The 16,698-nt window shown below is 39.0% G+C and overlaps 2 protein-coding genes across 5 annotated transcripts in view; both read right to left on the reverse strand.

The window, feature by feature from the left end:
• atf2 (activating transcription factor 2) overlaps window positions 1-14,693 on the reverse strand; it is a 53,985-nt gene extending 39,292 nt beyond the window's left edge. For 3 of the 4 annotated variants that reach the window (XR_009816497.2, XM_061971593.2, XM_061971591.2), the window contains exons 1-6: window positions 14,643-14,693; window positions 14,084-14,156; window positions 9,335-9,431; window positions 746-864; window positions 551-676; window positions 146-321 (exon numbers count right to left, since the gene is read on the reverse strand). Coding sequence is in view for 3 of the 4 variants with exons in the window: in XM_061971593.2 (XP_061827577.2) it covers window positions 146-321; window positions 551-676; window positions 746-864; window positions 9,335-9,431; window positions 14,084-14,131 (566 nt within the window). In the remaining variant the exon portion in view is untranslated. Of the gene's footprint in view, window positions 1-145; window positions 322-550; window positions 677-745; window positions 865-9,334; window positions 9,432-14,083; window positions 14,157-14,638 lie in introns of all 4 variants that reach the window. The other variant, XM_061971592.2, reaches the window with a different exon arrangement.
• Window positions 14,694-15,736: 1,043 nt separating this feature from the next.
• atp5mc3a (ATP synthase membrane subunit c locus 3a) overlaps window positions 15,737-16,698 on the reverse strand; it is a 3,228-nt gene continuing 2,266 nt past the window's right edge. Inside the window, exons 3-5 of the mRNA XM_061971590.2 lie at window positions 16,396-16,470; window positions 16,111-16,301; window positions 15,737-16,037 (exon numbers count right to left, since the gene is read on the reverse strand). Coding sequence (XP_061827574.1) covers window positions 15,923-16,037; window positions 16,111-16,301; window positions 16,396-16,470 — 381 coding nt within the window. The 3' untranslated portion in view covers window positions 15,737-15,922. The remainder of the gene's footprint in view (window positions 16,038-16,110; window positions 16,302-16,395; window positions 16,471-16,698) is intronic.

The raw sequence follows: 16,698 nt of genomic DNA on the forward strand, positions 1-16,698 counted from the left end.
ATTTTGCAAACTGTACTTAAATTAAAAACAAAACAAGCACATGCTCCAACTAAGACAAAACTGCACAAAATGAAAAAAATGTATAATTTAAAAATGAGGTGATGACTTGAGGAATTAACTATGATTTTTGTTCTGAGTTACTTACACTATAGGCCTATTAGTGGATGGGACTTGGGTAATAACAGAGCTAGATGTTGGCGATGGGAGCGCTTGCTGTATAACATTAGCCTCTGAGGTTGCTAGAAGTACATTGGGAACTTGGAGGGATGCAGGATGGACTATAGTGGATGTTGGCAGTGAGGCTGGCTGCAAAGATAAGTCCTGGAAACATCACACAACATCTTAGCTGCAGACAATATGCACTTTTGTCTCAAAGTTAAAGAGATGGAGAGAGGAGAAAAAAAAAATTAATAATTAAACATCCATCAACAACTTCTCATAACAACAGAATCTTTGGACTGAAGTCATGATATAGATATTAGTAATAGTGGATTTAAAGAGGCAGAACCCAAATATATTGACCCTGTGACCTGGTTGAGCATTGGTTCACCTTGTCATCATTTGTGGTTGATTCTGGGTGAGGCAGCGGGCTACCTCGATTGGCCTCCTGTGCTGTGGGCTCTTCCGTTTTGTTGCGTATGATCGGAGTAGCGAGAGGTGACAAATCCAGCGGCAGCTGCAGAAAATATGAATGGACATCAGGAATGCCAACATAGTGTAGAGAATATTCTCAATAAAGCCCAACCTTCTTAACGTCATCTTCAGCCACTTTTTTGAAGTCGTGGTCAAAAGGGCTTGTGAGTTCATTAAACAGCCCTACTTCCTCGCAGTTCTTCAAAAAGCGTGTAGGTGTCGGCGTTTGGTCTGCGATGGAAAAGATAGATGAGTGGGTGAAAACATTTGAAAGAGAATGTAAGTCAAGTGAAGTCAAACTATTTATATCTATATATCTCTATATAGAGACAGAGTCATTGACAGAGACTTAGATAGATAGATAGATAGTGTCGGAGGCAGATATTTACATATATCTGCCTTTAAGTTTTACTCCTTTTATTTCATAGTCATATTTGAAAACAGCTCATGTTTTCCATTTCTTCTCTTTCTGTTTGTCTGCAAGTAAACTGTGTGTGTTAACCTTGATCTTTGGAATGTGTTTTGACTAGAGAGATAATGTGCATGTGTTTTGACTAGAGAGATGGAAGAGGGGAGAGGGTTTTGGGTCGGGAAGACAGACCATCTTAGCGGGGCGAGCCAAATGTTGTATGCTGTCTCTGTGAATGTATATCTGCAAAGCTTTGCAAATATATTACAAAATACCTATTCTGTCTCTGGTGGTTTTTCAACTCAGCTTTAAGTGTCGTAAAGAGTTTGGGAGCGACTTGTGACTTGAATTCCCTGGGAGGAACAACTGGTCCAAAACACAACGATCGATCGATCGATCGATCGATCGATGGATGGATGGATGGATGGATGGATGGATGGATGGATCGATGGATGGATGGATGGATGGATGGATGGATGGATGGATGGATGGATGGATGGATGGATGGATGGATGGATGGATGGATGGATGGATGGATGGATGGATGGATGGATGGATGGATGGATGGATAGACGGATAGATAGATAGATAGATAGATAGATAGATAGATAGATAGATAGATAGATGGATGGATAGACGGATAGATAGATAGATAGATAGATAGATAGATAGATAGATAGATAGATAGATAGATAGATAGATAGATAGATAGATAGATAGATAGATAGATAGATAGATAGATAGATAGATGGATGGATGGATGGATAGACGGATAGATAGATAGTAGGGGTGTAACGGTACATGTATTTGTATTGAATCGTTTCGGTACGGGGGTTCCAGTTCGGTTCGGAGATGTACCGAACAAGTTTCCACACGGACATATTAAGTAGCGTAACACACGTTGTGTAAACAATGCACATCGAGGCACAACACACGGCATGCTAGCAGCTAACGGGCTACGATAGACTGACCATACGTCCTCTTTTCACCGGACATGTCCTCTTTTGCAGAGTTGTCAGGGCGGAGTTTCTTAAATGCCTCAAATGTCCGGCATTTTCAGTTAAGGTTGCGTGTATTTTCAATGTACGTTCAGGGTTAAGAAGGGGTTAAAAACAAAACAAATTGTGCGCGCGGCAGCATTGGTGAGGGAGGGGCAGAGACAGAGAGAGCGAGAGAGTTATGATAAACGCGCATGCGTCGCCAGGCTCTGCTTTTTATCCATAGATTTATCAGATTTAATTTTTTATTATATATAGCAGGGGTGTCAAAAGTCATTCGCGGCCCACAGCTAATGTTTTAAAGGCCCACGGCACATTCTAAAAATACTATTAAAATAAACAAAAACATAACAAAAGTGAAATAAAAAAGCTTAAAGGTTAAATGTAATTTAGAAAAAGTTGCAATGTTGACTAATAAAACAAAGCTGTTTTTTTTCTTTCAAACTGTCATTACTCAAAACATAATATTGAATCAAAATCAATGTTATCATGAATTATTGACCTATCCAAGGTTCCGAATACTTCACATCAAATATTCCACTAAGAAAATTATTTTTGGTGGAAGATTTTGATCATTGAAAAAGCGCTGATGAAACCGGATGTTGTGATGACCTAAGTAATGAGTGTAATTGTCTGAAGCAGAGGCAGCATGTCTGCGAAGTGGACGTATTTTAATATATTTGAGATATACCCGCGGACAATGACCTACAAAATGTGCAATGTGCGATATTGAGAGGACAGTAAAGGCTTTCAAGGATATAAAGTCCAACTGGAGCAGCAGCGCAAAGCGTGTGATGTCAGGCTCGCTGCAGTTCTATAGCTGTCCGTTGCAGCCATCGAGAGACACAACTAAATTGTCTCTAAACACAAGTACAGTCTACAATAGCACCAGAAAAAGATTCTAGATTTGTTGCTAGTTGTTTTTAATAAAGAAAAACTCACTAAAATGATTGGGGAATAAATTCTCAACACAGTACATTGTACAATGAGCAGCAACAATTGAAAAATAGAGCAAAATAAGAAAAATATGGGCTGTCAGGTAATTAATTTTTTAAATCAGTGTAACTACACTCTTGAACTGTGATTAATCATGATGAAACACAGATCATTATTTGCTCGCATAAATACAATTTGCTTAAGAAAATACCCCAATATTAGGATACTAATGCAATTCTGTAGTCAGAATATCAGACAGGAACATTTTTTAATTGTTTTACAGAATTGCAAGTCGTTGATTTGCTCAAAACTTGGTGACCATAAGTATAGTAAGAATTAGGTGCACATTTTGAAAGTCTCCATAAATATAGCAAACAAGGTACAGATGTACAGTATATTAACAAATAATGTAGTAAACACACTGCAAAAACTGAAATCTAAGTAAGATTAAATATCTCAAATAAGGGTGATATTTGCTTATTTTCTGTCTGATAAGATAATTCTTCTCACTAAGCAGATTTTGTGTTAGAGTGTTTTACTTGTTTTAAGGGTTTTGGTCCTAAATGATCTCAGTAAGATATTACAGCTGGTTGCTGAGATTTTATGACCTATGTTGAGTAAAACATGCTTGAAACTAGAATATCAAGTGTTGCTAAGCTGTGTCATCAACACTCACAAGTATAAAACAACTCTTTTAAAGTAATAATTTCTTATTTCAAGCATGAAAAAAAAATCATGACTTTGACACAATTTTGTCTCATAATTAAAACGGATGGACTTTGCTGTTTTATTTTCAATGAAACAATAGGAAATAGGTACTCATAAAGTAGTACAGTTGGCCCAGTACAGTAAACTGACAGTTAATATTTAAGCATTTAACATGTGACATTTCTAACAATTTTGAACAGAAATAGTTCATACACATTCAGATGAATTCTTCAAAATTACAACATTTTTGGCCGGGGGCCGGGCTGCGTATATGCGCACTAATTGACTGAAAGAGCATGCACTTGGCGCGATGATGTCATGTTATCGATGGAAAAATGCATTTTTAGACAATATGATTTGCCTGAGCGGCTAATAGACCCCGAGAGTAACAAGTGGTTGCCTTGTTGCCTTTCCATTAAGAACAATAAATTAGTTTTTAGTATACGTTTGCTGGTTTCATATCATTATGTCAAGATAAAGGCACTAGCATTTACTTCATTTAAGAATATTTTTCAACATATTGAGCAAAAAGGTCTCTTTTTTTTCTACCAAGAAAAGTGCACTTGTTATTAGTGAGAATATACTTATTTTAAGGTATTTTTAGGTTCATTGAAGTTAGCTAATTTTACTTGTTTTGGAAAGTTTTGACAAGCCAAATTTTCTTGTTCAATTGGCAGATAATTTTGCTTAGTTCAAATAAAATACCCTTAATTTTTGTATTTTTTGTTCTTGTTTTTAAAAAATGACTCTTTGCAGTGCACCTACAAACAACTTGAAATAGTGCACCATTTACATCTGCATTTACTCTTCCTTAAACATACACACTTATTTACCTTTTCAGATGACAGCGCTGCTCTTTTTGTATAAACTACCACCAATGTAGTTGGCGACATGAACGACATCTTGCAGCACTAGGTCTTAACAGATATTAAGTGACCTACATGCGGTGGCTGTCCATTTAGAAAAGGCAATGTTTAACTTATCTGTGGTAAACTGGCCAGCATAGTTTGTTGTCCTCTGTTTGCTGTCCATCTAGTATCCATGCTAGCAGTGCCGTCCTTACCTCAATTCTATCTAAAGTTCGGTCGGAGTTCGTTTTGAAGGGCGGAGAGCACACTGCTCTAACTATCATCACACTGGCTTGTGACGTGATCACTGCCTGTGCAATGCACGCCACCTTCTGGCTGTCAAAACAATCACTGTGATTAATCTTCATTTATTTATGATAATGTGATACTTTTTAAAATTAATCACATGTTAATGTTGACAGCCCTAATGTTAATACTAGGGCTGTCAAATTATTTTTTTTTTTTGTATCAGATTTTGTAATTTGGATTAATCATTATTTTTAACAGGTTTCCATAATTCCAATTGGCTTACGAAAAGACCTCAATATTTGTACACAAATGCAATTTTATTGTCAGAATGTCGTTTTCTAAAGTTTTACTTAGATGCATGCCATTTATTTGCAAAACACTTGGCAATAGTTTTATCTAAAGTTCTTTCAGGCTGTGTTTTGGAGTGAGAGAGCACATCAGTCAGAGTTTTCCAACTAATTTTTGTACTGACATATGCATTCATCTGATTGCTGACCATATAGCTGTTAAACTATATATAGAGAACATACAAACCCTTTATTTATTGAGTCAAAAAAATTAAAGTTCGATGATTTGGTAAAATTGCAAACAGATAAAGTTATGTACAAAGCAAACTTTAACCTGCTACCAAATAATGTACAACAATTCTTCTCAACTAAAGAGGAGAAATATAACCTTAGAGGAAAATCTACTTTAAAACATTTGTATGCACGTACAACACTTAGAATCTTTAGCATATCAGTATGTGGAATTAAATGATGGAATAGATTAAGTAAAGAAGTTAAACATTGTACTGATACGATCCAGCTTAAGAGGTTGTTCAAATGAATAGTGCTTACAAAGTACAAAGAAGAAGTACTATGAGAAATACTTTCAACCTTATTAAAAATAAGATATTCTTCATCTCAGTATGTTTATAATGACTGACTTAACTAAATACATATTACAAAACTGTTGTATTGCTCATTCACGGATGTCATTTTACTATGAAAATGTCAGTAAATTAATGTATATATTTGTAAACGCTCTGAAGAGGGAAAGGGGTAGGATTAAATAAGCTTTGCTTCTTCCTACTCCTTTTCGGACATGATGTAAACAGAAATTATATGAAATTGTGTGATGTATTATGACGTAAGTGTGTTCATGTTCGAAATAAACTAAAAGAAAGAAAAAGAAAGAAACTAAAAGAGCTTGCACGTGATTAATGGGATTATTTTTGAGTAATGTGTCAATTTTGACAGCCCTAGTTAATAATAATTAATAATACCATAGATTTTTATAAATGTGAGAATCAGAATCAGAATCAGAAGAGTTTTTATTGCCATTGTTTGAGAACGGGTTCACAATGGCAATAACAACTCTTCTGATTCTGATTCTCACATTTATAACAAATCTATGGTGTTATTATTTATTAAAACATTGTTTAGCCTTTTTAAAGAAAATTATCACAGAATATGTCAATTTTACGATGACGTCTGTTGACCACACCTCCACTACCACGGGTCTGTTGGCAATCCCAGGGGAAAAGCGTGACATAGCACATTCGAAACCACCTAAATTGCCCAAAGTTCTGCACAGGGCACATACAACAACACAAGCAGTGAAAGCAATAAGGTAAAACTTTGAAAAGCGCAGATTTTGGCTAAAACTGTTAAAATAATACACATTTACCGTGCTTGCTTACGGTCATCCCTCGCCACATTGCCTTTTCAAATATTGCGGCTTCACCACATTGCATATTTTGGGGTTATAAAACATATTCTACAATTGTCTGGTCCTATATTACCGTATTTTTCGGACTATAAGTCGCAGTTTTTTTCGTAGTTTGGCCGGGGGTGCGACTTATACTCAGGAGCGACTTATGTGTGAAATTATTAACAAATTACCGTAAAATATCAAATAATATTATTTAGCTCATTCACGTAAGAGACTAGACGTATAAGATTTCATGGGATTTAGCGATTAGGAGTGACAGATTGTTTGGTAAACGTATAGCATGTTGTATATGTTATAGTTATTTGAATGACTCTTACCATAATATGTTACGTTAACATACCAGGCACCTTCTCAGTTGGTTATTTATGCCTCATATAACGTACACTTATTCAGCCTGTTGTTCACTATTCTTTATTTATTTTAAATTGCCTTTAAAATGTCTATTCTTTGTGTTGGGTTTTATCAAATACATTTCCCCCAAAAAATGCGACTTATACTCCAGTGCAACTTATATATGTTTTTTTCCTTCTTCATTGTGCATTTTCGGCTGGTGCGACTTATACTCCGGAGCGACTTATAGTCCGAAAAATACGGTAAGCATTTTCAAGCATAAAAATAAAATAAATGTAAATATTAACGGCAATAGTAATATATATCAATGCGACAGTAGTATTGACCACTCGAGAAGGCCAAACCAATCAGAGTGCGCTGTTCAGTATAGTGGCCACTGATTGGCTCAGCCTCAGACAGTATTACTAGAGTATATTGGATTGAAAGAGTGTAAATGTGACTTAAGAGTGTTATTTTAAGTATAGAAGGCACTAGGGATGTCCCGATCCGATATTTGGATCGGATCGGCCGCCGATATTTGCCAAAAAATGCGTATCGGCAAGGCATGGGAAAATGCCGATCCAGATCTTTAAAGAAATTCCGGTCCGTGTTTTCCAACGCACTGATTTAAATAATACATTCCACTTTTCTGCCGCTCCCAAATTTCCGTTCCGCATTTTCCAGCACACCTTCAACACATCCACAGGTCTGTGTCCTAACCGTTAAGACGGCCATGTGAATTAAAAGTTACTGGTAAAAATGTCAGCTGTCTCTGTGCGATATAGAAAATGACTATATGCGTGGGTTCCCTCCGGGTACTCCGGCTTCCTCCCACTTCCAAAGACATGCACCTGGGGATAAGTTGATTGGCAACACTAAATTGGCCCTAGTGTGTGGATGTGAGTGTGAATGTTGTCTGTCTATCTGTGTTGGCCCTGCGATGAGGTGGCGACTTGTCCAGGGTGTACCCCGCCTTCCGCCCGATTGTAGCTGAGATAGGCTCCAGCGCCCCCCGCGACCCCAAAGGGAATAAGCGGTAGAAAATGGATGGATGGATGGATATATGGTGATATTGGAGTATACGTTCTCACACATTTGCTTTTAGCTGCTGGCATTACACTGCAGGCTCTTCTCACTCTTTCTTGTCTGTCTTTCTCACAGACAGACAAGCACACCTTCTTACACACGTCACATACTGTCATGTCATATGTCACATACGTATACGTCCTCCCCGAGCAGAGAGGTAGCAGCATGGCTAACGTTAGCTGTGATGCTAGCGCAGCCGTGGGAGTGGTAATCGAATGAAGGAAGGAAGAATTAATTCCCCCCAAAAACAGCAAGGGGTCCATCGTCTGGCGGTGGTTTGGCTTTAAGTGGGAATATGTCGAAAAGACAACCGTAACTTGTCAAGTGTGGGGCGAAAGCGTTGCTATAAAAAGTAGCATTACTGCTAATATGTAGCAGCACGTCAATATCTCCATTCGGTGCCACACGCCCACACCATCAAAATGCCGAGGCAAACATTTCCAGATCAACACCGTATGGAACAAATAGTGATTTTTTAGTTGTGATTTCCCTCTCTGCATGAAAGTTTAAAAGTAGCAATTATTAATGCAGTATGAAGAAGAATGTTTTAATGTAAACACATAGAATCATCATACTGCTGTGATTATATGCATCAAGTGTTCAGTCAAGGCTAAGGCAAAATATCCAGATATATATCGTGTATCGTGATATGGCCTTAAAATATCGTGATATTAAAAAAGGCCATATCGCCCGGCCCTAGTTCAATGATGCCATTTCTGTTTGTCATGTATAATTTTGTCTATTTTGTGTTTATCCTTGAATAAACTGGTCAGTTTCTTGTTACCAACCATTGTGTATTATTCAAACTCCCCTAATTCAGCTGGCTAGTTGTTATCAAGAGTACCAAAACCTTTTTCAACATGATTCTGACAACTAAGTAGGCTAAAAAAACTTTAAACTTTAATACATGCTCGGATAGGCCAGTATCGGTATCGGATCGGAAGTGCAAAAACAACATCGGTATCGGATCGGAAGTGCAAAAACCTGGATCGGGACATCCCTAGAAGGCACTCATTATGTTGAAAAAGTTATTTTGAAGGTCGTAAACTGTTTTTTTTATGATCTAGCTATGAAAACTAATGATTTGTACTTCGCAAAATTAGTTTATCGCGGTCATGGCCAGAACCAATTAGCTGCGGTATACGAAGAACAACTGTACACTATTGCTTGGTATGTAGTCGTCCTTGTAGGCAGAACATATCTGAATCACCCTAATGGATGTGCATTCCGACATGTTTAGTTAAGGTAAAACAAATGAAGCATTACTCTTGTCGTGCAGTACAACCAACAACTATCAGACACTGAACACGGCAAATATGATAACTATATTTTGGATATGGTACCACGACCGTATGAAACTTAATTGCAGTTTCTTATATATGGTTTCTTCTGTAAAAAATAGACATTAACAAAACTCTTACCAGCTATAATGACGCTGTCGGTCCTTGCTGGACCAAATTTGAGGGTCATCTCATGTTTGTGCTTGTGGACAGCCAAGTGGTCTTCATTTGTAAATCTCTATAAGGACAAAAAAAGAACAGAGACTTGAAGGTTGCAACACGAAACTCAAAAACTGTTTTGACACGTCACAGCACAAATATATATATTTTCTTTAAACCTAGCTATTGTAATGTTTTTGTTATCTTGGAGTTGACAAGTACAAGTACAATTATGGAGGTGAGTTTTGATTTGTCTTTTTGTGAACATATATTTTAATAAAGGAAGAAAACACAAGATTAACCCAATGTATTTTTGCAAAACTCTAAGATGAACATAAAAAGAGAAAAACATACACTGGCAGGTACGCAAGACGACAGTAGTGTCCCTATACTTTAATCCAACAATAACTCCAACACTACCGCTTGTCCCTTTTGGGGTCGCGGAGGGTGCTGGAGCCTATCTCAGCTGCATTCGGACGGAAGGCGGCGTACGCCCTGGACATTCATTTCACTAACATTTCAGTGCGGCTTCAGCATTCACACGCAATTTCTTGCAAAATGTAAAGACATTTTTTCTGGGTTTTTACAATTGTAATGTATGGCGCTATGTAGTATATGCTTGTTAGCTTTGAAAAGCAGTGAACTGTAAAACGCGTTCATTATAGCCATTATTCCTGACTTCCTCATGTTGATTCATTAAAAAAAATTAAAAAAAATAGCACAAATTGTTGCATTTATTGATCAATTTGAACATATTTTCTTATTGAGTTTATTAAAATTTATTAGGCTCCGCGACTCCGAAAGGGACAAGCGGTAGAAAAGGGATGAATGGATGGATGTTCAGATTAAATGGCTCAAGTCAGTCAAAAATGTTTCAAGTTTACATACAAATTATTTTCTTTTTTTATTTCAGGCACATTGATGCACTTGAAATATTAACATTTTACACATGGTGGCACAGGGGTGAGTGCATGTGCCTCACCCAATTGCCATCAGTACAATATGTCATACTATCTTACTTAACATTGATTTTTTTTATATTTTAAGCATTGACTTTACAGTTAATACCGGTTTAATGAAGGCAACAACTTTAACCTGGAACAGACTACTAAACTATATATTAAAAAAAAAAAAGTAAAATAGGAACAGATTAGAGATTGGCAAACATCCTGGGATGGAGCAACGAGCTTGAGAGGTTTTGTGAAATATTACGCAAACGTGCACAATCAAAGTCCCAATTTCTGCATTAGTTTACAAATAATGAGTTTTGATTGTGTTGAGTGTTTATTAGTTACACCCATTAAACGATTAATCAAAGCAACAAAATATATATTTAACTTATTGGTGTAACCAATTAATTTCTGCAGCCCTAAAGTATATTATTGTATTTGTAGTTGACAGCGATTTCAGACTTCAGAGCACTGCACTCCAAGTACACTGCAAACTTGGGCCGTGTCCCCACAAACATGGATACTTCATAACGCATACTTTTCTCTGCGTCTAGGCCTTTTGTCCACACACAAAAGCATACTTTTGTCCTTAAAGAGAGTAAGATTTCTAATTCATTGATAATATTCGAGGGGGCCTGGGGCCCTCTGTAGTGGAAAAGTTGGGCCCCAAGGTCAAAAATGTTAAGGACCTCTGGTCGAGTATATCAAAAATAATAACAGGTGTAATGCCACAAAGTCAGCTGATGCTGCTTTTCTAGGTTTCTGATTGGACAAACTGTGCATGGCAGCTGGTGCATGTGTGGATGGAGATCCTTTGAATTCCGAATATGCGTTTTTGAAACAATCCGTGTTCGTGTGGACATGGCACTATATCCATTATAAAATCATCATTGTTTACAAATTAGTCTACTTTTGACAATATACCCTGTTGGGTGAGGGACAATAAAAAAATACATAAATGACAATAAGAAGTTGCTCGAAAGGGGTCATAAATAAGCTAACTGGAATAAACTGAAACAACATTGGCATGTTAACACTTTAACTATGATTGAATTGTGTCACCTTTTAAACGTACAGTCGTGGTCAAAAGTTGACATACACTTTTAAAGAGCATAATGTCATGGCTGTCTTGAGTTTCCAATCATTTCCACAACTCATATTTTTTTGTGATAGAGTGATTGGAGCACATACTTGTTGGTCACAGAAAACATTCATGAAGTTTGGTTCTTTTATGAATTTATTATGGATCTACTGAAAATGTGAGCAAATCTGCTGGGTCAAAAGTATACGTACAGCAATGTTAATATTTGGTTACATGTCCCTTGGCAAGTTTCACTGCAATAAGGGGCTTTTGGTAGCCATCCACAAGCTTCTGCTTGAATTTTTTGACCACTCCTCTTGACAAAATTGGTGCAGTTCAGCTAAATTTGTTGGTTTTCTGACATTGACTTATTTCTTCAGCATTGTCCACACGTTTAAGTCAGGACTTTGGGAAGGCCATTCTAAAACCTTCATTCTAGCCTGATTTAGCATAATACTACCACCACCATGCTTGACGATAGGAATGGTGTTCCTGGAATTAAAGGCCTCACCTTTTCTCCTCCAAACATATTGCCTGTATTGTGGGCAAACACCTCCATTTTTGTTTCATCTGACCACAGAACTTTCCTCCAGAATGTCTTATCGTTGTCCATCTGATGTCAGATGAAACTAAAATTGAGCTGTTTGGCCACAATACCCAGCAATATGTTTGGAGGAGAAAAGGTGAGGCCTTTAATCCCAGGAACACCATGCCTACCGTCAAGCATGGTGGTGGTAGTATTACGCTCTGGGCCTGTTTTGCTGCCAATGGAACTGGTGCTTTACAGAGAGTAAATGGGACAATGAAAAAGGAGGATTACCTCCAAATTCTTCAGGACAAGCTAAAATCATCAGCCTGGAGGTTGGGTCTTGGGCGCAGTTGGATGTTCCAACAGGACAATGACCCCAAACACACGTCAAAAGTGGTAAAGGAATGGCTAAATCAGGCTAGAATGAAGGTTTTAGAATGGCCTTCCACAAAGTCCTGACTTAAACATGTGGACAATGCTGAAGAAACTAGTTCATGTCAGAAAACCAACACATTTAGCTGAACTGCACCAATTTTGTCAAGAGGAGTGGTCAAAAAAATCAACCAGAAGCTTGTGGATGGCTACCAAAAGTGCCTTATTGCAGTGAAACTTGCCAAGGGACATGTAAGCAAATATTAACATTGCTGTATGTATACTTTTGACCCAGCACATTTGCTCTGTCCAGTGCTTCTTTTCCATAGCCCAAGTCAGACGCTTCTAGAGATTTTAGAGCACGACATGCTTCCATCTGTTGAAAAGCTCTATGGAGATGATGATTTCATTTTCCAGCATGATCTGGCACCTGCCCACAGTGCCAAAACCACCAGTAACTGGTGTACTGACCATGGCATTACTGTCCTCTATTAGCCTGCCAACTCCCCTGACCTGAACCCCATAGAGAATTTGTGGGGTATTGTGAAGAAGAAGCTGAAAGACACCAGACCCAATAATGCAAATGAGCTAAAGGCCGCTATTGAAGCATCCTGGGCATCCATAACACCTCAGCAATGCCACACGCTGATTGCCTCCATGCCAGGTCGCATTGGTGCAGTAATCCTTGCAAAAGGATTCCCAACCAAGTACTGAGTGCATTAGTTGACAGTTTCAAATGTTTGATTTTGTTTTGCTGTTATAAATCTTTTTTTTTTTACTTGGTCTGAGGAAATATTCTAATTTTTTGAGATAGGATTTTTGAGTTTTCTTAAGCTTTATGCCATAATCAGCAATATTAAAATAACAAAAGGCTTGCAATATTTCAGTTGATGTGTAATGAATCCAGAATGTATGACGTTTTTGTTTTTTTAATTGCATTACAGAAAATAAGGAACTTTATCACAATATTCTAATTTTCTGAGACAGTCCTGTATACTTTTGACCCAGCAGATTTGCTCACATTTTCAGTAGACCCATAATAAATTCATAAAAAGAACCAAACTTCATGAATGTTTTTTTGTGACCAACAAGTATGTGCTCCAATCACTCCATCACAAAAACATAAGAGTTGCAGACATTTTTGGAAACTCAAGACAGCCATAACATTATGTTCTTTACAAGTGTATGTAAGGGAAGAGTGGATTGTGAGATCGACAGGCGGATCGGTGCGGCGTCTTCAGTAATGCGGACGCTGAATCGATCCGTTGTGGTGAAGAAGGAGCTGAGCCGGAAGGCAAAGCTCTCAATTTACCGGTCGATCTACGTTCCCATCCTCACCTATGGTCATGAGCTTTGGGTTATGACCGAAAGCACAAGATCACGGGTACAAGCTGCCAAAATGAGTTTCCTCCGCCGGGTGGCGGGTCTCTCCCTTAGAGATAGGGTGAGAAGCTCTGCCATCCGGGAGGAGCTCAAACTAAAGCTGCTGCTCCTCCGCATGGAGAGGAGCCAGATGAGGTAGTTCGGGTATCTGCTCAGGATGCCACCCGAACGCCTCCCTAGGGAGGTGTTTCGGGCACGTCCGACCGGTAGGAGGCCACGGGGAAGACCCAGGACACGTTGGGAAGACTGTCTCCCGGCTGGCCTGGGAACGCCTCGGGATCCCCCGGGAAGAGCTGGACGAAGTGGCTGGGGACAGGGAAGTCTGGGCTTCCCTGCTTAGGCTGCTGCCCCCGCGACCCGGCCTCGGATAAGCGGAAGAAGATGGATGGATGGATGGATAAAAGCAGGTGTCTTACCTGTCCACAGCCAGGTGCAGTGCATTGAAAAGGTTTATCATCACTCATATTAAGGGATTCCTGTTATGTCACCCTGAAACGAGAGCAGTACTTTGGGTTCGTCAAAATGACTAAATATAAATCATATTTGAAGTATGTATTAGTGGCTGGAGATGCTGGGGCGAACAACAGCTGGTGAAGAGGACATGTGAACAAAGCCAGTCAAAGATGGGCGGTTACTACTAGTTGTTAACATCGCTCATCCCAACACAGCACTCTTTTACAATCGAAGATAAAACACCAGTCATATGTCGCATTGTTAAATATTTCCAACTAAAACAAAACCCATCATATTATCGCGGAAGACGAGCATCTGTTCTAGTCGCTTCCATGAACTAGCCGTCGCCCCAGTGAACACACAAGCGTCGCCGTATTTGGATTTAAAATAGCCTTTCTCCAAAGAGGATTTTCAGTTTTTATTTCAAAACTAGCCGACAGCACTGCCAATGTTTAGATTGGGGATACAGGTCGTGTACGACAGCGTGGTAAACATCCTCGGTTTGTGTGGACACTTACTTACCCACTCGGCCAGCCACGACCCTCCTTGCTTTCCCCAGATCCCGCGTCTGGTCCAAACGATCGCGAGAATAGCCACACACTTCCGGAAACGTCACAGAATGACATCATACATTTCGACAACCGGGTAGGTTCTAACAGCCTATGGTATTGTTATATAGAAACATGGTTAGTATTATTCTTTTTGGTCATAATCCTGGTGTGGCAGAAATGCCAAAGTATATTTCATTTTAAAAATCAGTATTTCATATCCATCATCTGTGGGTTTGATACTTTAAAATAATTGAGCATTTCACACAATACAACATTTTCAGTCTTTAGAAAAACACCCCAATTAAGGAGCATAAATGCCTGTTTTGTTAAATGGTTTACCAGACTTCAATGTATAACAACCAGTTTGATGTAAAACATACAATGCTTATTGTCCATTGATAAATTCAGATGAATCTTTAACGTGGTAACATTTTAGAATGCTTGTGTTGTAATCAATGTTAGTACTAGTATAAAATGTACTTAAAGTTAAAGTTAAAGTACCAATGATTGTCACACACACTAGGTGTGGCGAAATTATTCTCTGCATTTGACCCATCACCCTTGATCACCCCCTGGGAGGTGAGGGGAGCAGTGGGCAGCAGCGGTGGCTGCGCCCGGGAATCATTTTGGTGATTTAACCCCCAATTCCAACCCTTGATGCTGAGTGCCAAGCAGGGAGGTAATGGGTCCCATTTTTATAGTCTTTGGTATGACTCGGCCGGGATTTGAACTCCCAACCTACCGATCTCAGGACGGACACTCTAACCACTAGGCCACTGAGTAGGTGGCCGATTATTTATACCAAACACGGTCAACAATATTCCCCAGGTCATTTTAAAAACTTTCTAATTTATTCAATGCCATTTACAAAAGCAAACACTCCTCTGTGCCTAAAACCAGAAATATTGAAGTTGCACTAATGCATCAAGTAGGTGGTGGACCCAAAAAAAGCTTCCATGTGGTGCTTTAAGGAAGCAAGTCTTTTGTACTAATCACAGAAAAGAAGTCATTCCAAAAAGATGCTTTTGGTTAGCAGCGTTGCAGACATTAAATCTAGCGCAACTGTTAAATAGTCAAATACATGTATTTTAATCAAGTAATTTCTTACATTTGTACAATACATGTCTTTGCTCATTTTGACAGTGCCCAAGAGCCTTGAAAATGTACATTTCCATGACACTAACACGGAACAATTTAGGATGCCAGAATAAAGTGTGGTCACATCTGTAATGAAAGTTGAACAGCAGAGTTTTACATGGCAAACAGGATAAGGAAAGCGACCATCAAACAGAACAGTCCCATGGCTTCAGACAGGGCAAATCCCAGGATGGCATAGGAGAACAGCTGCTGCTTCAGGGATGGGTTCCTGCAAAGAAAACAATCAGAGATCTTAAAATGCAATTTAGATGCAACATTGGGTCAACAAAACAGAAACAAACCTAGCATAGCCGATGATAAGACTGCCAAACACGGTCCCGATTCCCGCGCCAGATCCAGCTACACCGACTGTGGCAGCTCCGGCACCAATAAACTTAGCAGCGGTGTCGATGTCCCGGCTGATGGCGCTCGTCTGAAAGCCCCTCAGTGTGACCTGAGTGAGGGGGCTTTGTGGCATCAGAGCAACGGCGTTCTGGAACAAGAAAAGCTGCAAAATTAGTACACCGCATCAAGATATCTGACAAGTTAAATGAAAATGCATCAGACCAAGGTAACAATCGTATTACCTCTGTGTTGACCTCAGGCCTGGACAGCACAGAGGCAGACAGGGGTCTGTAAAGAGCCCGGGAACCAGCACGGACCTGCGACAGGTAAATAAGCACTTAAGCGCTTGCAAAATAACACCTACGCACCAAAGAAATTTAATATTGTACCATCTGCCCTAAACATGAGCAAAAAGCAGATAGAAGGCACCTTGAATGAACATGACTGTAGCATGAGCTCAGTATGACCTGTAGCACGAGGAGGGGTGTCAGAAAGAGCAACTTATTAGCAATAGTTGCAATTACAATTACTTAAATACTTCAAGT

This window comes from Nerophis lumbriciformis, linkage group LG13 (genome assembly GCF_033978685.3).
Source record: "Nerophis lumbriciformis linkage group LG13, RoL_Nlum_v2.1, whole genome shotgun sequence".
Taxonomy (NCBI): Eukaryota; Metazoa; Chordata; class Actinopteri; order Syngnathiformes; family Syngnathidae; genus Nerophis; species Nerophis lumbriciformis.